The sequence below is a fragment of the Triturus cristatus genome, chromosome 3_2 (genome assembly GCF_964204655.1).
Source record: "Triturus cristatus chromosome 3_2, aTriCri1.1, whole genome shotgun sequence".
Lineage (NCBI taxonomy): Eukaryota > Metazoa > Chordata > Amphibia > Caudata > Salamandridae > Triturus > Triturus cristatus.
The window spans coordinates 851332356-851354312 of NC_140584.1; the positions used below are offsets into that span (position 1 = coordinate 851332356).

Sequence of the window (21957 nt, forward strand, 5' to 3'; positions counted from 1 at the left end):
CTCCTCTTAGCAGCTGCAGGGCAGGTCTTCTTTCTTCTAGCTCTTCTTCGGATTTCGGAATCTGGGGAAGGGAAGGAAGGTTCAGGGTGCCCCTAAATACTAGATTTAGGGGCGTTACAGGTAGGTGAAGTACAGGGACCAATGGGTCCCTGCCCCCTTCCCTGTGGGAGGGGGGCAGTAGCCTAGTCCTGATTGGGCAGGGCTTCCCATCTTCAAGATGGCGAGAGCCCGGAGATGTGCTTCACCTCGCCTCCCCACCTGAGGGGGGGGTTGGCAGGCTGGCACATCCCCTGTCCTTATTTGGGGTTTCCGGCCTAGCTTCCCGCCAGAGTGGGGGGTTGCAGTGGCCTGCGGAGGCTCACAGCGGCGGCATGCCTTTGAAGCTTCCCCCTGCCCATCCTGGGGGAGGAGATTTAGCACCTTGTCCAGGATGTGCATTGTTGCAGACCCAGGAGAGCAGGGGCTCTCCTACCCAGGGGTCCAGCAACATGTCTGCTGTGTGGCAGCCTAGGCAGCCTCAGAACAGACGTGGATTGTAGGTTAGGTTTCTAGGGGGCATCTCTAAGATGCCCTCTGTGGTGCTTGGTACATTAAATCCCACACTGGCATCAGTGCGGGTTTAATGTGCGGAGAAGTTTGATACCAAACTTCTCAGCCTTCAGTGTTGCCATTCTGGTGCTGTGGAGTTCGTGTTTGACAAGCTCTCAGCACCATGTACTCTTAAATGGCAGCACTGCACTTACAGCGCCCAGAAATGGACCTGGGTACTGTAGGGGCACAGGGCTCATGCTCCTGTGTCCACACCACTGGCATAGGGCACCCAGCTGATGTATGCTAGGGCATTGTAGGTGATGGGCATGGCACACAGGGATGTGTGTCATGTCGACTCTTTGTTTTATCTTGTACCCAGACACTCAGCCTGCAAGAGCAGTGTGTGTGTGTTAGCGTACAGGGCCTCTGAGGGTGGCACAATGAGTGCTGCAGCCCTTAGGGCCTTCCCTGGTCTCAAGGCCCTGGGTACCTAGGGTACAATTTACAAGGGGCTGACATGTGGCCAGGGTTTGCCAATTTGGGTTTTGGCTGTTAGGCGGTTTTTAGGGAAGGAACACAGGCCCTGGGCACCTGAATGGCAGGAGCCCAGGGCACAACAAGGAAAAGTGCATCAGCTATTAGGCAAAAAAAGGTGGGGGGGTTACTGCAACAGAAACCCACTTTCTTACTCGTGCCATCTGCAAAGCACTGAAGAGTGAGCTTCACATTGCCTCCCCCACCTGAGGGGTGGGGTTGGCAGAGGAGGGCACACCTTCTGGGCTGGCTAATTTTTCCTGCTTGTCTTCCCGCTGAAAAGGAGGAGGGACAGGAAGCGGGCCTGCTCCTGATAGCAGGAGAGGCTGGGGTCACATTACAAAGAATGCAAGGCCTTTGAAGCTTCCCTGCCACAGATGGCTCTTCCTGGCCTGGGGTAGGAGTGAACACCTCCATCCAGGAAAGGCTTTGTCTCTTGGCTCAGGGAGTGAAGGCTGCCACCCCAAGGGTCCAGAAACACATCTTGTGGTAGCAGGCTGGTGTGTAGCAGTCAGGGAACCCACCAGAGGCTGGTCGTTTTTCAGAGGGCATCGCCAAGATGCTGTAAGAAACTGGCTTTATATATTCTACACCAAAATGAGGTATAGTGTGTATAGAGTCCAAGTGTCCCCAGAGGTACGCAGAGGTTAAAGTTAGATAGAACCTTACTCTCTCATAGTGGTAGCTTGGTCGAGCAATAAGGCAGTATCAGAGGACCGTGTTAAGCATTTGATGTACTCACTCACTCAGCAAATGCATTCACACACTGAAGAGCTGAACTCTAGGCCAATTGTGTTTGTATAAAAATATACGGTTTATTTTTAGAACCAAGCAAGCCTGGTACAGGTAAGCATTAAACACTTTTCAGTAATAAGTTACTGGATATAGAACAGTTTGAAAATGCAATAGAAATTGTACTTTGTTTTATACAGTACATTGAAATGAATAGGTTTTTCAGGAAATTGCAGGTAAGTTACTTTTTTAGTTACTTTTCTAACTCCGTGCTGGATACCTAGATTCAGCACTGGGACATTTCCTGGAAACAGGTAAGAAATTACGTTTTGGTTATTCGCATGATTTTTAAAGAATATTTTCAGTTTTCAAAACTCCACACTTCGAAACTTTTTGGAGCATTACATTGAAATTAATGGGCTTATACAATACATTGCAGGTAAGTTACTTTTTACGTTACTTTTCTAACTCAGTGCTGGATACCTAAATTCAACTCTGGGACATTTCCTGGAAACAGGTAAGAAATTAAGTTTTGGTTATTCGCATGATTTTTAAAGAATATTTTCAGATTTCAAAACTCCACACTTAAAAACTTTTTAGAGAAAAAGTGTCTGTTATCCTATGGAGGGAAAACAGATTAACGATTCTCAGGTAAGTAATCGGCTGTGGGAGGTAAGGTTCCGGGGTTAGACTCAGGGGTCTCCTAGGGTCAGTGATGCACTGTTGTTGCACACTCAGCGACACTAGGGCGGCCGGGTGCAGAGTGTTGAGGCCCAATGTTATCCAATGGGGGATAGAGGGCCTCCGGTTGGTGGCTGCTGGCAAGCAGGCCACTGGGTTGTGAGAGCAATGCTCCTAGGGTTAAGCTCAGGGCAACTTGGGGACCAAAGTAGCACCAAAGGTGCACCCTCGGTGGCACTAGGGCGGCCAGGTGCAGGGTGATGTTTTGAGGTCGGGTGCCCTGTTTTCAATGGAGAACCTCCGGGAGAAAGAAACCATGCAGGTTCGGGGACGAGTATCTCCTGGCTGCGACCACCACTTCGAGGGGTAAGTTGGGATATCATGGGTTGGTTAGGCACTGTTGGTTTGGGCACACAAGGCTGTGGGGCGTCGGTTGCAGGGGTGCCTTCTGATGTCGGATTATCTTACCCGCTCTGGTCGTGGTGGGGGGGTCCTCTGGATTGAGGCTGCAGGCGTCGTCTAGAGGCTTGAAGCTGGTCGGGGAGTTGCCGGATCTCGGGTCAGGATCGCCGGGGGGACCTCCTCGTGGTGTTTTTCCGCTCGGGCCGGTTTTGGTGGGTGCAGAGAGGGCTGGATTCGCGGTCTCTAGCTGGCATCAGAAGCTGTAGTTTAAACCCGTCCTGTGCTCAAGGGAGAAACAGTCTGGGAAGTGAAGGCAGGCAGGCAGGTCCTCCTGGGTTTGTGAGGTTGCTGACTGCTGGACACGCTGGGATTTGGCAGGAGCAGGTTTGAGGGGAGACAGGCCTGTAGGGATGGGGCCAAGTCAGTGGGCGTCGTCCTCTTGTTAGCTCGGCACGGCTCTTCGTCCTTCTTCTTTTCTTCTTGTAGGTAGGCTGGATCTGAGGAAGGAAGGTTCAGTGTGCTCCCTAAATACTAAATTTAGGGGCGTTACAGGCAGGTAAAGGGCAGGGACCAATGGGTCCCTTCCTTGGGGTGGGTACACCCCCTATTCTGCCACTCTCCAGTGGGATGGGGGCAGGAGCCTGTCCCTGGTTGGCTGAGTCCCCCCCATCCTCAAGATGGCGGGGACTCAAGGTAGTGCTTCACCTCGCCTCCCCCACCTGAGGGGTGGGGTTGGCAGAGGTGGGCACACCTCTTTTCCTCACTTGGGTTTCCCACCGGTTCTATCGCCAAAAGTTGTGGGTAGAAGCAGTGGGGACCAGTTGCTGAAAGAAGCAAATGGTCTGGAGAGGCTCACAAATGCGGCATGCCTTTGAAGCTTCTCCTTCGTGAACCTTTCCCATCCTGGGGAGGAGCTGTAGCACCTCGTCTCAGGATGTGCATTGTTTCAGGCCCCCAAGAGCAGCAAGCTCTCGACCCAGGGGTACAGAAACATGTCTGGTGGTGGCAGCCTAAGCAGCCACTCAGTCAGGTCACTAGGAGTTGGTCGAGTTTCAGGGGGCATCTCTAAGATGCCCTCTGTGGTGCATTTTACATTAAAGCCCACACTGGCATCAGTTTGGGTTTAATGTGCTGAGAAGTTTGATAGCAAACATCCCAGTCTTCAGTGTAGCCATTATGGTCCTGTGGAATTCATAATGACAAACTCCCAGCACCATATACTCTTAATGGCAGCACTGCACTTACAGTGCCCATGAATGGACTTGGGCACTGTAGGGGTACAGGGCTCATGCACCTGAACCCTCACCACTGGCATAGGGCACCCAGCAAGAGGGGTGACTGATGTATGCCAGGGATGTGTGCCATGTCGACTCTTCACTTTGTTCTGCACCAAGACACGCAGTCTGCAAAGGCAGTGTGTGAGTGTCAGGGTACAGGGCCTCTAAGGGTGGCACAATACAATTGCTGCAGCCCTTAGAGGTCTTCCCTGGTCACAGTGCCCTGGGTAGCTGTGATACCATTTACCAGGGGCTGACCTGTGGCCAGTGATGCCAATTGGGTTAGTTTTAGGGAAAGAACACAGGCCCTCGGAACCTGATTGGCAGGGACCCAGGGCACACCAAGAAAAAGTGCATCAGTAGTGTGGCAAAAAGTGGGGGGGTTACTGCAGTAGAAACCCGCTTTCCTACAGATGCATGTTCCATTAAATCCCACGCCGGCATTAGTGTGGATTTAATGTGCTGAGAAGGTTCATACCAAACTTCCCAGTTTTCATTAAAGCCATTATTGTCTTGTAGAGTTAGTAGTGACAAACTCCCAGCACCATATACTCTTAATGGCAGTACTGCACTTACAATGTCTAAGAATTAGCTTAAGAAAAACGACAAGAGAGAGAGAGGGCAAGGAGCCACTCTTTGTCCCCCTAGACTATAACTGTTAAACAACGAAAGAGTGTATCCCATAAGAAAAAATAGAAAAAAATTGTAAAAATCACTCTAATTTGATATAAGAACCCTCACTCACCAACCTGGTTGGTGACATGCTTCATCATAGGGTTTCACCAGAGATGCCTACTGCATCTCTGGTGTGCTAAAACGCTCAATTAAAGCGGAGCTGGATATTGGTTATGTGCCTATCAAAAAATGTGTGATAAATGCAAGGGGTGAAGTTAAAAAGTGCAAAAGGTTTTAACCAAAATAATTGTTATGGCGGAAAACTCGGCACTGGATAAAAACAGGTGAAATTGGATGTTCCTCACTGGTTTAAATTGACCGGATGCATCCTAATCAATAAAGGTCAACATGTTTCAGCTTCTGAACGTATTACTTGAAGCTTTCTTCAGGACCAAAAGCACCACTGCGATATAAGCACGCTAAGGCTTACCCTAACCTGTGGTGCAATAAACCGAAGTAACTCACGGTTTTGTAGAGGCCTTCAAGCATCTCCCAGAAGCCAAGAATGTCATGTCACTGATCATCTCCGGGTCTATTGGGACGGAGTAGGTGTCCAGCTGGCGGTCGATTCATGCTGAATTTTGGATTTAGAGTCCCGCCACCCAACAGTACCTAAGGAGCGGTGTGACTCTTGTTTGCACACATTGTTGGCTTTTGGGAAATGCTTGAAGGCCTCTACAAAACCATGAGTTACTTCGGTTTATTGCACCACAGTTTAGGGTAAGTCTTAGTGTGCTTATACCGCCGTGGTGCTTTTGGTCCTGAAGAAAGCTTCAAGTAATACGTTCAAAAGCTGAAACATGTTGACCTTTATTGAGTAGGATGCATCTGGTCAATATAAACCAGTGAGGAACATCCAATTTCACCTGTTTTTATCCAGTGCTGCGTTTTCCACCATTAAAATTGTTTTGGTTAAAACCTTTTGCACTTTTTAACTTCACCCCTTGAACTTATCACACATTTTTTGATAGGCACATAAGCAATATCCAGCTCCGCTTTAATGGAGCGTTGTAGCACACCAGAGTTGCAGTAGGCGTCTCTGGTGGAACCCTATGATGAAGCATGTCACCAACCAGGTTGGTGAGTGAGGGTGCTTATATCCAATTAGAGTGATTTTTACACATTTTATTTAAGAATTAGCTTAGACACTGTAGGGGTACAGGGCTCATGCACCTGTACCCTCACCACTGGTATAGTGCACCCAGCTAGAGGGGTGCCTGACCTATGCCAGGGCAGTGGGTTGTAGGCGTGGCACACGGGTATGTCTGCCATGTCGATTCTGGCGAGGGAGGGGGAAAGGAAGAGGGGGGGGAGAGGGAGGGAGGGGGAGAGGGAGTGAGGGAGAGGGAGGGAGGGAGGGGGAGAGGGAGGGTGGGGGAGAGGGAGGGTGGGGGAGAGAGAGAGAGGGGGAGGGAGGGAGAGAGAGAGAGAGAGAGAGAGGAAAAAAAAAACCACACACAGGGCTTCTAAGGGTTCTACAATAAGTGGGGAATGAGAGCACACTGCCTCACCTCCCAGCACAGTTCGCCCCTTAGCATTGTGGTAAATGCAGTTCATAGTGATTTCTTACTTCAATTTTTGCTGTAGTGGTTCACCAAAGTTGGTGCAGGTTAGTGCTGTGAATCTCTAGACACATGTGTTTCTGGATATTATCCGTCTTCAGTAGAGATAAAAACGAAAATTCCTTCTGGGGTTGCTGGAAAGGTTGCCATAGTCTCTCAGTACCTCTCTCTGGCGCACAGGTGCATCCCAAGAGCTCGTCAGCTCAGTGGCTCAAGGGAGCCTTTTCAAACAAATGGGGGATGGGAGCACACTGCCTCACCTCCCAGCACAGTTCGCCCCTTAGCATTGTGGTAAATGCAGTTCATATTGATTTCTTACTTGAATTTTTGCTGTAGTGGTTCACCAAAGTTGGTGCAGGTTAGTGCTGTGAATCTCTAGACACATGTTTTTCTGGATATTATCCGTCTTCAGTAGAGATAAAAAACCAACTTTGGTGAACCACTACAGCTAAAATTCAAGTACGAAATCACTGTGAACTGCATTTACCACAATGCTAAGGGGCGAACTGTGCTGGGAGGTGAGGCAGTGTGCTCCCATCCCCCATTTGTTTGAAATGGCTCCCTTGAGCCACTGAGCTGACGAGCTCTTGGCGATGCACCTGTGCGCCAGAGAGAGTTACTGAGACCTGAGAGACTATGGCAGCCTTTCCAGCAACCCCAGAATGAATTTTCGTTTTTTATCTCTACTGAAGACGGATAATATCCAGAAACACATGTGTCTAGAGATTCACAGCACTAACCTGCACTAACTTTGGTGAACCACTACAGCTAAAATTCAAGTAAAAAATCACTGTGAACTGCATTTACCACAATGCTAAGGGGCGAAGTGTGCTGGGAGGTGAGGCAGTGTGCTCCCATCCCCCATTTGTTCTACAATAAGTGCTTCAGCCCTCAGAGGCCTTCCCTGTCCAAAGTGCACTTGTTACCCATGGTACCTTTTACAAGGGACTGACATGGCCAGAGAGGTGCCAATTGGGGGTACACAATACATTTTTGGGAAAGAACCCAGGCCATGGAAACCTGATTGGCAGGGACCCAGGGCACATCAAGTCAAAGTGCATCAGTAGTCTGGAAAAAAGTGGGGGGTTACTACAACATCTTCCCTGTTGCATCTAGTAGGGTGATTTGACGATAATAACTGGGAGAAAGACCAGAGACTTTTTAGGTCTCGCCTGGCGTTGCAGCGCACATGCGCTGCCCGCTCTGTGAGGGCTCCTTGGAAACAATATACTTTTCGAAGTTGTTTCGGCTCCACCAGTAATTTCCATTGGAGTGCGTCATTTTGCGTTATTGGTTATGCTAAACGGTGTCTTATGATTGTTACTGAGGCTTTTTAGTCCCTCCTGGTTACCACCCTGTCCTCTTTTGGCCCCGCCCACCCGGACTGGATCTTTTACTGGCGGCTTTATACTCTCCCCTTTAAAAGAAAGTAAGCACCCTTTTTTTAATTTTCATTTTCAGCGCCGTCCACTTTGGCTGCGCTTGTTTGTTTACGGCCCCGCTTTCAGCGCTGTCCGCTTTGGCTGCGCTTGTTTGTTTACGGCGCCATTTTCAGTGCAGGACACGCTGTCTTCAATGGACCCCGCAGCCACAGTCTGCCTTCCCCACCTCTGTGCGCATACAGTGCGCTTCCCAGCAGTGCTGTGTGCTGCCTCGCACCGCTCACCTGACATCTCCTATCCGGTGCACCAGTATTGACACAGACAGCCTCCCATTTGTTTCTTTAAACAGTGCGCTTCCTAGCAGTGCTGTGAGGCGGCTTCTGTCAGCATTATGTAATCACGGCTGCCTTTTTGTAATGAGCACAATTTAAACACTCCTCACTAAATCTTTGTGGGAAAGAATACATAGCTATCAAAATTAAGTGGAAAAAATATAGTCTTAAAAAATGCGTGTTACAAATTTCACCCCTTAAACAGAGTACAAAAAATGTAAATCTGTATATTTTTATTTTTCCTTATTTTCCATTCGGAATAATTATCCAAAGCAAACCATATCTGGTTAAAAGGAAAAAAAAAACAAAGTTGCTTTTATGGTATAGAAACGAACATTGCCTGCAGGCATGCTTATAAACCGTGCTCTCTCAAGATGGCGGCCCACGCTGACGGACCACAAAATGGAGGCTCGAGTCTGTGCTAGCTCAGCAGCAGGTGTTTGGTGTCTGAGGCACCTCAAGCTGGCGGCTCAGCACTAAAAATAGCCGCAGTTACTCCAGCTCCACCCCGGCTGGATAACCTTGGATTTGAAATAAAAAATAGTCTTTAGGTTTGGTAGATCTTTAACGCCCAAACATAGGCAATGCCTTTCTAAGGCTGGTAGTTCATTGTTCACGGGGCAGTTCCAAGGACAACTATTCGAGCCATTAATATAGAATAAATATTTATCTAATATGATCGGGAGTTAAGCAGGCGTATTTGGGAAGGCAGCTCCGCCATGACCTGCATTTCAAATGCTGCCTAGAACGGTCACCTGCTTAGGACACGTTTGTTGCCACATTATTTTTTCCTGTGCCTTCAGTCTCCCATAACAAGCATTTGCAATGCAATAGGTCTCACATGTACGCAAGTTTAAGCTATTGCCATTGTAAATGACAATGCCTTTTATTTATGTTTTAGAAACGAAAACAAAAGGCATGGTCATTTACAATGTCAATAGCTCAAACTCGCTTAAATGAGACCTATTGCATTGCAAATGCTTGTTATATACTTTTAACCATTGGAAACGCAACTATAAAAACAGCCTGTAGAGCACATCACATTTTGAGCCAACAACATGTAACCATAGCTCACATCTCTGGCTCGATGGGTGGTTTTGCTCCATCTTGGGCTCATTCTGCTCCTGGTGGTGATCCTCCTGGCCTCTAAGGTGACAAACTTTACGGGGAGCTGGTTTTACTGACTCCTTGCATCAGCCTTTCTCCTATGTTTTCTCTGTAGCTTTTCTCCTGTAGCTTTTCTCCCCTTCCCTAGGGTGTGTAAGAGGACCAGGTTGCAAGGTCCTGAGGAGTGCCTCGCTGGTCCTCGGGGCAACTATCCAGATGAATATCAGGTGGTTCCTTCTGCCAGTTGTTCATGGTTGCCGCCTCCAGTCCCAGTGTCCAACAGTAAGTCACAATCGTGAGAGAGCTCTCCTCCTTACGCAAGACCTTCTAAGTTGGGACGGAATGTTCCAGAAGCAAGTTACCACTGGCCTTTCCAGGAGTGCTACATCACCTCTTCCCCCAAACTTCCTGCACAGCCTTCTGGTACATTAAGAAATAGCGTCACCCAGGGCTCACTAGTCCCATCTGCTACCTGGGCCTCTGCTCTGCCCCTTGCTGACATCACTGCAAGTGCTGTTCCAACAATAATCTTGAAATGGAGCCCCCTCCTGTGTTGGCGCCAGAAGTCTGGGCTCCTTTCTTTGTTTGGTGGGATTGGTCAGGCCCATTCCCGATAGTGTGACAGCTGATTGCTTGAACCCCACAACAATGGCCTTTGTTGCTGCTTCTGGAGAGAAATGTAATTAACTTGGCACAGCAGGGTGACGTAAGGCCTGGGCTCTGATTTGAGCTGAACCAGAGAAATGGGACACTCCTGAAGCTGTACAGATATTTTTCTGGAACTTGCAGAATTGATTTTCCCCGCCCAGGTTACACCCCAATTCAATGTCAATGGTCTCTATAGGTCACAGCGAAGCAATACTGCACTCTAAAGCAGTCTTCCACATATGTGTATAATGGACTGTCACTGCAGACAAGAAGTAAACCACACGGACTCTCCATGTGAGTGTACACTAACATAATGAGGCCTATCCCAGTCGGTATGCAATCCTGCAGAGGCTTCCCCCCTCCTTTCCTGCACCAGGCTACCTGTTGGAAGTTACCGGACTGCGCAGGGCAGGAGTCTACGATGCGCAACCCTCACATGAGCACACATGTTCACCTTTTTTTTTTAAACCGATTTTATTCATCAAATAGCACATAAGGAGCAAAGCTCTGTACCCCAGAAATTTCTGCAGAAGAAACGCATATCATTATGACTTTGACTTTTTACAAGGGCAAATCATGGAAAAATGGAGAGCAATACAGATGAAAAACCAACAAAGAAACAATAACCCAACAAACCCTCCGCCCCATCGCACTAAAGTCCACCCAGAGCAGCACATTGACAGAAATAGCACCTTCCTCAATAAGCGTAGCCCACCATTTCCCATAAGACTATGTCCTGCACCAACAAAATGGAGATTTAAGCCGGGTCGAGGGGCCCTGCCATAGAGACGGGCTCCAACTCCAAGCCATGGTAGTCCGTCCATCGCTTCCAGATTTTTAAATGTTTGAGCGGCCACCCTCTTGCTGTGAAAATGGGAATCTCTAAGCCCATGCAGAAGTCCAGGCCGTTCTTCCATGCGGACACTGAGGGCGCTGCCGGTGCCCTCCATGTCCTGGCAATATCTCTTAGCCAGGGTGAACCCAAGTAGCATGAGATGGCGTCTGTATATGTTGCCCCCAACCCCTTCCATAACATGTAAAAGTACCAGCTTCGACGAGCGGGGAAGGTCCCAGCCCAACACCTCTGAGAGGCAGGCCATAACCCCTCTCAAGAATCGTGCCAAGGTAGAGCAGTGCCAGACCATGTGCAGCTGGGTACCCTCCTCCCGTTCGCATCTGAGACGCACAGGGGAGGCCACCAAGCCCACCCTCCACAATCTAACCCTAGTGAAGTATTCCCAATGAAGGTACTTGAACTGGATAAGGCGCAGACGTACTGCTATGGCAGCTCCCCGCGGGGAGGCCAAGACCTCTGTCCAATCCTCCTCTTCTAGTGGGCCCACATCACCCTCTCAGGCCTCTCTGAACTTCTATAGCGTGGGGGAGCTATGAGTAACCAGGGATTGGTAGATTTTTTTGAAATATTGTGATCTTGGAGCTCTCCCATGAACACCTTCGCCTCAGTCGGGCTAAACTCAGCCAGGGACTCTAAGCCCTCCAAGCTAGGGGAGAGAGAATGCCGGAACTGAAGATATCTGTAGAATTGGGTTTTCGGCATTTGGAAATATTTCTGTAGGTCGTGAAAGGACTTCAGGACCTGCCCCTGCATTACGTCACCCAGAGTAGAGATACCAATGCTATCCCAGCCATGAAACCCAGGTAGAGTAGCTAGTTGTGGCAATCGCCCATTATTCCAGAGGGGAGTCTCCCGAGTCAGTCTATTCCACCACCCCATCCTCCGTAGAGCCTGCCTCCAGATTTGGAATACCACCTTCGTAACTGATGTCAGGGAGTTGCGCAGTGGTGCAGAATATAGAATAGTGTGCAAAGAGTGATCTCCCATACACCTGCGTTCGACAGCATAGGCAGGATCGGCCCTATCCCTATATCACCATTCATTTAGGACAAGCAGGTGCGAGGCCATATAGTATGATAAAATGTCAGAGATCGTCAGCACCCCACAGTACGTGGATTGGAAGCACGTCCGTAATGCAACTCTCGCCGCTCCACCGGCCCACAAAACTGTCCCAGGGCTGCATTAACGTTCCGGAACCATCTAGGAGGGATCGGGTAGGGGTGATTTTTGCAGATGGTATAATAAGCGGGGAAGCAAGACCATCTTGAAGATGGCTGATCTGCCATATATAGACAATGGCATTTGAGACCACGTCTTGAGATCCTCCCGCACACGATCCCATATTGGAGCCAAATTTCTGTCCCAAGATGTGGTAGGCGAATCTGACAAAAAGACTCCCAGATATTTCCTCCCCCCAGAAACCACTTGAACGGATGATGCCCAGGATCAGAGACCCGCTGTATACCCAAGGACCCATAGAGTGGACTTTCGGGGGTTCATATATAGGCCATAGGACTCTCCGAAGATCTGCATGATGTGAAGCAACCTCTGCCCCGTCCTATCTAAATCAGTGATAAAGAATAGCACATCGTTGGCGTATTGTGTAATACGGTCCGACAGTCCGTGTGCCCATTCGAAGCCAGTTACTTGTGCATCTATTTGCAACCAGGCGGCCAGGGGGTTCCACAGCCAATGCAAACTAGTATAGGGACAAGGGGCAGCCAATAGAAAAAGTGGAAGAGATAGAGCCAGCTACACGTACTGATGCGGTGAGGTCGGTGTAGAGTAATGTCGGGTAGGACAGGAAGCGTGGTCCAATATTCAACCTGCGTAAAAGCGCGAATAGATATAACCAACTGAGGGAATCCAATGCTCTGTCCATGTCTGCCAGTAACATCGCTGTTCGTTCACCCAACCCCTGGATGGCTGCAAGAGCAACATGTGCTCGACGAATATTGTGCTGAGTCACCCGCTGGGGCATAAAACCAGCCTGGTCGGGATGTACCAAGGATGTGATGTGGGTCCGAAGGCGGTTGACTAAAGCCTTAGCCAGGATTTTGACCTCCATGTTCAGTAGAGAGATAGGGCGATATGACGCCTGTTGGTCAGGAGGTCTACCAGGCTTGTGGAACACCACCACCTCTGCGTGTCTCCAATCACAAGGCAGACAGCCTGGTTCCCTGGCCTCTTCCACCACCCAAAGATACTGGGGCCCTAGCTGCAAAAAATATTTTTTTCAAAAATTCACATGGAAAACCATTAGGCCCTGGGGCCTTCCCTTCGCGTAGGTCTCCAAGGGCGGCATTCAGCTCCTCCTCAGTGGGTGGAACATCCAGCTCCGTACTCTCCTCGCCAGACAAAGCTTTAGGCGGAAGATCATCCAGAAAACGGCCTATCACTTCCTCAGGTAAACACTCTCTGGGGGCATATAGCTCTGCTAGTACAGCGATTGTAGAGGAATCAGACCGGGTCACCCCATCCGGGCCTACAATACCAGGGAGGGCCTGGGGGTACAGTATCCCCTGACACAGCCTGTGGAGTAGCTTACCAGACTTATCTCCCCACTGGTAGATCCTGCTGCGGGTCGCTAACCAAGCCAGACGGGCCTCATCCAACCGGGCCGCATAGCTCTGCTGTGCCAGCAACAATTGTTGACGAACCTGACTGCACCGGCCGCTCCTGCTGCTGCCTCCCAGATCAATGATATTGGCCTCAGATTGTAAAAGGGACTCCCTACGCGCTCTGTGGGCTGCAGCACAAAAGGAAATATCAACAGCCCGTATTGTGGGCTTCATTGCTTCACACAGGGATTCAGTCACCACAACCGATCCTATGTTGAGTGTCAGGTAGTGGTCAATAGTATTAACCATGTGTTCCCTATAGTCTTCTTTCTGCAGGTTCCAAACCGAAAGGCGCCATCGAAAAGACTGTTGCGCCCGGCCCACCTGCAGGGTGAGGGCCACCGGTGAGTGATCCGAGAGTCCCCGTGGAAGGATAACCGCCGCCACCACCCTGTCTGCCGCCACCCAGGGAACAAATAAATAATCGAGATGGGAATAGGAATCGACACGTGTTCACTTTTAACCAGCCAAGTGCCCCTTAGCTCTGCTGTGTCACAGCCACCTTCTCTGAAAATGTGGAAACTGGCGGCAAATACATGCAGTTCATTCACCATGAGTTTACCGAGTAATAGGTCACTGAGGCTCACCCACAGTAAAAAGGTCACATATCAGGGGGCTAAATAGAAAAAAATCCAGGCGGATTTGATGTGCAGAACCCATTTCTTTACAATAGCTTGTTTTCCAGGTGAAATCCTAGCAAATTGTGTTGGAAGTAATAACTGTGTTATACTATAACTCTATGGAATACAGGGAGACACTGGACTTTCTGTGTTCTGGAAAACAAGGGTTTCCTCTGTGGAGTGAATATATTCACAATACTCCATCTGCATTGGAATAACTATTTAATGGTTGAAGTGGCTGACAGTTATCCAATTTTTCCTACAGCAACAGAAATTTCGTCGTGTAAGGAAAATGTCAGATGATGAAGATGAGGAGGAAGAGGATCTTGGAGAGGAGCATGACAAGGAGGCTATTGCAGATGAAATCTTCCAGGACGGAGAAGGTGAAGAGGCACCTGAACCCCCGGAACCCACCATCACTGTTGCAGAGGAGGAGGATGAGGATGAGGAGTCTGGTAAGTTATTGTATGGAATCTAATCTGCAGCCTCATTGGTGAAAAAAGGGATCATAGGTGTTTTTGAAGAGATGAGAAGTGGTTAAACAGGAAAATGGACACTGCTTAATGTGTAATGGAAATTGATAGCATTCTTATGGCGAAGAACGACCACATTACTGGGCTCAAACCTTCTGCAATGATTACTTGCGGACCAGTTTTTTTGGGGGGGGGTATGTGCGCTTGTAATTTGTCATTTTGGTGAGGGTTTGGCGTAATGCTAAGTTTTGTACTTGTTATCTAGTTGTGTCACAGCAAATTGGGCACTATTGGTATACATACATACTGCTATTTGACATTGGCAAGCCCTCTGCCTATGGTGAAAAGCTTTGCTGACCTGCCCTTAATGATTTTTTCCTGCTTTGCTCTGTTTTTTCCCTTGTGAGGTCAGCAGGTGCGCCATATTTAAGCTTTTGTTGACATCCAAAATTAGTTCAGGAATTTCAGTCCGTTTAAACTAATCTAACAACATTTCAGACACCACCAGTATTGTATAGGGTGCTGTAGACAGTGTGACTGCTTTGCTTATCAGACATGTAATGACTGTCAAGTTGAAGCAACAAAATTGGGTGCACCCTTTATATAGCACCAAGTGCCTGTCGTAACAAACATCCCAAAGACATATAATATGCTTCTTGGGCAGCATGTAATTATATAAAAATTATTTTTTTTGCCCTACACAAATATACATTTGAATATTTAATTGTAGAGAGAATATTCACACAGTATTTCTACTTATTACACGTTTTTTGAAGATCCATTTATAATATTGTTTGAGACATTCGTGGCTATAGATACGCACGCTTAGCATAATTATGCCATCTAGTGTTGGCTCCTAAGAGTGCAAGTTGTTTCTCTGCAAAAAGTCTTTCGAGTCACTAAATAGATGACTCCTTCTCTTGCTGATAATGTGCATCGCCATCAACTCCACTGTTCGATTTTTTTCTTCCACTTCGCTTCCAGGGGATCCTCATCAATAGTCATAAGCACTGCATATTCCCACCCATGTGCAGGTATCCCGGAAATACAAAAAAATTATATATGAAAAAAAATATATATACAGATATATACTTTTTTCTCATCCAAATGCAGCCCCCATATAGGAGGCTAAACAGTGCAATAATAAATAAACAAACAAATAACATCTTTTGAAATCACAAATTATATATATCTCACAGGAAGGCAAGTATAACTTGAACTCCTTTTAATGAGCAGAGTCATGTAAGAGAACGCCTAAAGAGCAAGCATTGTTAGCCTACAGGCTGCATTGGAAACCAATAGCATAGAAACTGAAAGCAGTTGCACATAAAAACTGGCACTGTGCCTTTAAGGCAACCATGACCCCTAGCTTCTCATCATGCATCAGGGGAGACAGTTTGGTCAGTTGTTCTTTCTGGCTCCTTCAGTCAGGCCCCTGAATTCACAGCTCTGTCTTTTAAGACTTTTTTGTCAGAAAATTCGTCTTTGATTGTGGTTTTCTACCTTTCACTCAACGTCTTTTTGGGCTCTAGAGTGAGGTACAACAACTTTTTTCACAGAAAGTGATTTATTTTCTGTCATAATGCCATCTCTTTTTGACCCTTGCTCCTCCTGTGGCATGAAGGCCAGGTCTGATACACATCCTGGGTATATCCTCTGTCTCCCTCATTCACATTCACCAGAGACCTGTCAGCATTGCAAGAAACTGTCCAGGAGAACCCTCAAGGACAGAGAAAGGATTCGGGTATATGGTCTCTTTCTGAAAGAGGTAGGTCTCCAGTGAGACAGAATTTGAGCAAGATCGACGTCGAGAAGCAAGATTCCGATCAGTTCTCCATCGGCGTCTGGATCGGCATCGAACTTACCAGCGGCGAAGACGTCGTCGTGGAAACCTTCAATGGTGCAGGCGTACCATTAGAGTTCAAGATCAAAGACTACTGGTCCAACGTCGAGTCACCAGGTAACAGACCCTCCATTGACGTCAACCCGGCGACGATCAACGTCGAGGATAGGCCTCCGTCAGCGTTGGGTGAATGCTCGTTATCGAGGCATGACACTCCGGTGCCCCCTCGCAGGCGGTCGACGTCTAGGCACAAATCTCCGTCGACGTCATCCCGTAGATTATCGACGTTGAGGCACAAGTCAACGTCGTCTCGGCCACTATAGACGTCGAGGCAGCAGACTCCTTTGGCGACTTGGCGTTCATCGTGACGAAAATCTCTATCCCTGACATTGAAGAAAAAGACTCCGTTGGTGTCATCTCAGAGTAGATCGACGTCGAGGCACAAGACCTCTATCACGCCCCCACAGACTGGACGAGGCAAAGGAGCTGCGTGTAAACGTTTCTATTTATTTGGGGAAATACAACAAAAGAAAGACTGGACTCCGCCCGTTTTGACGTTGGTTCTTTGTCGTAGTGCCTTTTGCCTGCTCCAAACTTTCCCTGTGCGGACGTTGGTCTCTGCCGTGTTCCTGCTTCCGTGGGTGTTCCGCCGGGCGTCCCCCTTAAAAAAAAAAAAAAAAAAAAAAAAAGAGGACACTGTCAGGGTTTGTACATGTCCCTTAGTGGGCTTGTGCGCGTGGGCGTTTCACTATCCCTGCTTGGCCCAACCCCTCTTGCTCTCCCGTCCCCGGGCCCTTACTTCAGGCGAAATCCCGTTGGAGGGGTATGAGGGTGGTTTCTGCGTTGGGTATGCCTGCCCCTTTTTAATGAACTCAGACGGTACTAAAGAAAACAAAACCTCTCGCTCCCTTATAGCCCAGAAAAGCCTGATCGCTCCTGCCACCAGCGAGCGCCCTGTCTTCCCCAGCACTCGCCTGAAACCGGGACCCGTTGACCGGGTCCCAGCTGCCTCGTCCGTGGCGCCTTCCTTGGGGTACGTCCCGGCTTTCGTCTGTATCCCCTCGTCCTTGTCTCGAGCCTCCTTCCACCTGGTCTCTTCCTCCGGCGTCTTCTCGGCTTCCTTCTCCTTCTTGCGGAACTCCTCGTGGCTCCCCGCTCTCCTGGCGTTCTCTTCCGTATCCTCCCTCTTCCGGGTTTATATGTCTCCCTGGGCTTCGCCCCCTGGCTGTTGCTAGAGTCAGCACCAGTCGTGTCAGCTCAGTGCCCCCGGGGCCCTCCAGACGGTCGACGCCGCTCGACCCGTCACAACCCCGCCGCAGAGGCGATAGACGTCGAGACAAAGGGCTCCGTCTGCGTCATCACAGGGTTGCTCAACGTCGAGACGAACTCCTACTCTTACAGATCCACTGTCGTGGATCTCTCCGGTGGATGACATCAGCACCTTTCAGGATGTTCTGGCCGGAGGGGTGAATAAACTGAACATAGTTATGCCCATTCAGCAAAGTTTATCCTCCGTGATCTTTGAAACTTTGCATCAGAGGTCAGCAGCTAGACTTTTGTTGCCTTTGGTGCTGGGGTTACTTCAACCGGTGATTGACACTTTCCTTACACTGGCGAATGTTAAGACCGTGCCTGAGAGGTTTTTAAAGAAATACATACCCCCTGAAGAGGATCCATTGTTTCTCAGATCTGACCCACCTCAGGACTCTGTGATTATCTGCCAAAAAGACCCATGCAGTGGCCTCCTTATCAACAGTTCCACCTGATAAGGAGAGCAGGGTACAGAATGCATGGGGGAGAAAGGTCTGTGGCACGTCCGCTTCCATGCTTAAGGTCTCCAGAGCCTTGGCACCATTAGGGCGCTACAATAGATCTTTGTGGGACTCACTTCAAAGATTTACAGAGAAGTTGCCTAGGGAAGAACGCAGAGATTTTGAGGAGATTTTGCAGGAAGGCAGCTTGGCGGCGAACCAAGTTATCAGCGCCGCAGTTGACGGAGCAACGCTGTCTGCACACTCCTAAGCACATGGATCTGTGCCGGAAGGTCAGCCTGGCTCCGACTGACTGCGCTAATACCAGAAGCGCAGTCCCGATTTCGTAACCTTCCTTTCTCAGGCTCATCCTTGTTCGGCACTCACACAGATGAGGAAATGTCGAGGATGAAGATGGAGCTGGAAAACCTGAAGGCGGTCTGGCTTTAGAAAAGACTTCAGGCGCTGTCACAGGCCATACGATCGGCGGCCCTTCCATCAGAGGGTTCAGACCCCTCACTGGCAGAGGCAGCAACATCAAAGCCAATCGAAGTCCCATTACTAGGGCTGTCGTACCCCTAGAGGGAGAGGAACCCCTTGTCAATCTACTGCCTCAGCGAAGACACCATCTAAGCAATGAGTGTTCGCTTCCCCCGTCACCGTTAACCACTCCAGTGGGGGAAGGGGGAGTATTGCCAACCATTTAGAAGAGTGGCGTGGTATCACAAAAGACCAGTTGGTGTTAACTATGCTGCAGAATGGTTACTCTCTACGTTTTCGACATCGGCTTCCCACGATGAAAATGCTGCAGCAGGAAGTATCCAGCCTCCTGCGAAATTCAGCCATCAAGGAGTTTCCTGTATCGCAATGAGGTCCAGGGGTATATTCAAGATACTTCCTAGTGAGGAAGAAAGGTCAGAAATCAGAATACAGACTGATTCTAGCTCTTCGGACCCTCAACAAGTCCCATCAAAAGAGAAACGTTTTGCATGTTGGCTCTCCATCAAATATATCCACATCTGCAGCAGGGAGATTGGATGTGTTCGCTGGACCTGCCAGATACATATTTCACGTCCTGATCAGTCCACACCACAGAAAGTTCCTGCGTTTTCTGGTGGGATCAACCCATTATCAGTTCAAGGTTCTGCCCTTCGGGTTGAAGTCAGCTCCTCGAATGTTTACAAAGTACATTGCAGTAGTGGCAGCCACTCTACGGCGCAGAGGTATCTTTGTGTACCCCTATCTCGACGACTGGCTTCTGAAGGCTCCTTCCCCACAGAGCGTGAAGTAACATTTTCAACAATGTCTACATCTTTGCCACCAACTGGGTCTCCACGTCAATTTAGAAAAATCGGCTCAGCAACCCACGCAAAGAATTCATTATCTGGGTGCAATAATAGACTCTGCAAGAGGAAAAGTGTTTCCTTCGGAGGAGAGACTGTCATCTATCAAACTGAAGGGCAAGAAAATTCTACACAGCAGCCTGCCTTTGGTCCATCAGGTTGCCTCTCTTCTAGCATCGATGGCATCCTGCATCTTTCTTGTCCCCAATGCCAGGCTGAGAATGCGTCCTTTGCAGCAGGATCTGGAGGACAAGTGGGATCAACGAACCGATTGGTGGGACAACAAGATACAACTATCAGAAGGAGGCAGAGCATCCATTCCATGGTGGATGCAACAGGAAAATCTGCTGGTAGGAGTTCCATTCCATCAGACTCCACCCTCTCAATCGTTGATCACGGATGCCTCTCTCCAGGGTTGAGGAGCTCACATGGGGTCTCTCCAGACTCAAGGTTGATGGTCAACAAAAGAGCAGTTGTACCACATCAACATGCTGGAGCTTAGAGTGGTTCATCTAGCTCTCAAGGCTTTCCTCCCTTTGATTCGGACCAACTCCGATCTAGTACAGACTGGCAATACAACCACCACAAACAGGGGGGAACTCGATTGAGGACCCTATCTCTGGAGGCCCAAACTCTCTGGCATTGGCTCCTTGTGAGGAATCTATCAATAACAGCAATACACATACCAGGAGAGCAGAATTCACAAGCAGGCGCTCCCAGTCGTCACTTCGAGGACCAGCAGGACTGGATTCTAAACAACGAAGTCGTAGTAAGTTTTTCCCAAGAATGGGGTCGGCCAAGCATCGACCTGTTTGCAGACGACACAAGCAAATAAAATGCCGAGACTTCGCATGAAGATACTACCGACCAGGGTCGAAAGGGAATGCCCTTTTGATCAGCTGGTCAGGGGCATTTGTATACGCCTTTCCTCCCCTTCTACTCATACCGAAGGTCGTGACCAAGCTTTCCCTCTCAGAAACTAGTATGATTCTGATTGCTCCGGACTGGCCGAGGCCGCGGTGGTACCCAGACCTTTTACACCCGTCACAATGTCCACACAGGAGGCTGTCGTGCAGACCGGACCTGCTGTCCAAGATGAACGGGAGCATTCATCACCCCAACCTACCATCACTGAACTTGGTAGCATGGCTCCTGAGGTCCTCCAGTATGGTCACTTAGGTCTTCCATAGGACTGCATGACCATCTTAAAAGAAGCTGGAAGACCCTCTACAAGACACTTATACGCTTGTAAATGGCAACGTTTTTATTTATGGTGTGTGCAAAACATTTGTGATCCTACCAAGGGACAGGAGGAGGTGGTGTTGCCCCACCTGCTTCATTTGGCTAAGGCAGGTTTAAAATTATTTTCCATTAAGGTACTGTGAGAAAGTGCCATCTTTCTTGCATGGTATGCCCCCACTTTTTGCTAAATTGCTGATGTACTTTGAGTGTGCCCTGGGCTCCTGCCAATCAGGTGCCCAGGGCCTGTGTTACTTCCCCAAAAGCTGCATTAAAGCCTAAACCCAATAGGCATCTCTGGTCACATGTCGGCCCCTGGTAAATGGTACCCTAGGTACCCAGGGCCCTGTGACCAGAGAAGGCCCCTAAGGGCTGCAGCACTTATTGTGCCACCCTTAGAGGCCCTGTACCCTGACACACACACTGTAAGAAAGTGGCTCTGTATATACTGTTCCCAAATAGGTACAGTGTGCACAGAGTCCACAGTCCCCAGAGGTTTGGCAGAGGCTAAAGTTAGATATGACCTTACTCTCTAAAGTGGTAGCTTGGTCGAGCAGTAAGGCGGTATCAGAGGGCAATGTAAAGCATTTGTTGTACACACTCAGTCAGCAAATGGTCTCACACACTCAAGAACTGAACTCTAGACCAATGGTGTGGATCTAAAAATATATGCTTGTTTTATTTTAGAACCAACAATAGGTATCAAAATATACTTTCTCAGAATGAGATGCTTTAGTTAAATACTTTCAATAGGCAATAGACTTTTGAATGCAATAGTTGTTGCAATAGGCAACACAATTCCAAACACAATTATACATTGAGCTCAATGGGAATTTCTAGTTAAATGCTATAGATTACTTTCTGGATTACTTTTCTTACCACAGGACTGGATCCTAGATTCAGCCCTGAGACATCTCCTGTAAACAGTTGAGTAAAAACGTTTTGGTTACAGTAGTGATTTTTAAGGAATATTATTGTTTCTTAAAAGTTGACACTTGGAAACTTTTTCACATAGACTCACCAATGTTATCCTATTGGAGGAAATTCACTTAGCAGGTAAGTGGGGTTTTTGTTACTTTTTCTAACTCTGTGTTGGATCCTGGATCCAGTACTGGTGCATCTCCTGTAAACAGTTGAAAGAATGTGTTTTTGTTATACAGGCGATTTTTAACGAATATTTGTAAGTTTGCAAAATTGACACTTAGAAACTTTTTCAGCAAAAATCAGGCAATGTTATCCTATGGAAGGAAATTCAAGTTACCAGTAAGTACTGTTAGGATTACTTTTCCGAGTCAGTGCTGGGCACCATGATCCAGCACTTGGATCTCTCCTGATAACAGGTGAGTAT

General features: G+C 48.4%; 1 protein-coding gene across 1 annotated transcript in view; it reads left to right on the plus strand.

Annotated features, from left to right (window-relative positions):
* SUPT6H (SPT6 homolog, histone chaperone and transcription elongation factor) overlaps positions 1-21957 on the plus strand; it is a 1106805-nt gene that overhangs the window by 180157 nt on the left and 904691 nt on the right. Inside the window, exon 5 of the mRNA XM_085649126.1 lies at positions 14226-14415. Coding sequence (XP_085505252.1) covers positions 14226-14415 — 190 coding nt within the window. The remainder of the gene's footprint in view (positions 1-14225; positions 14416-21957) is intronic.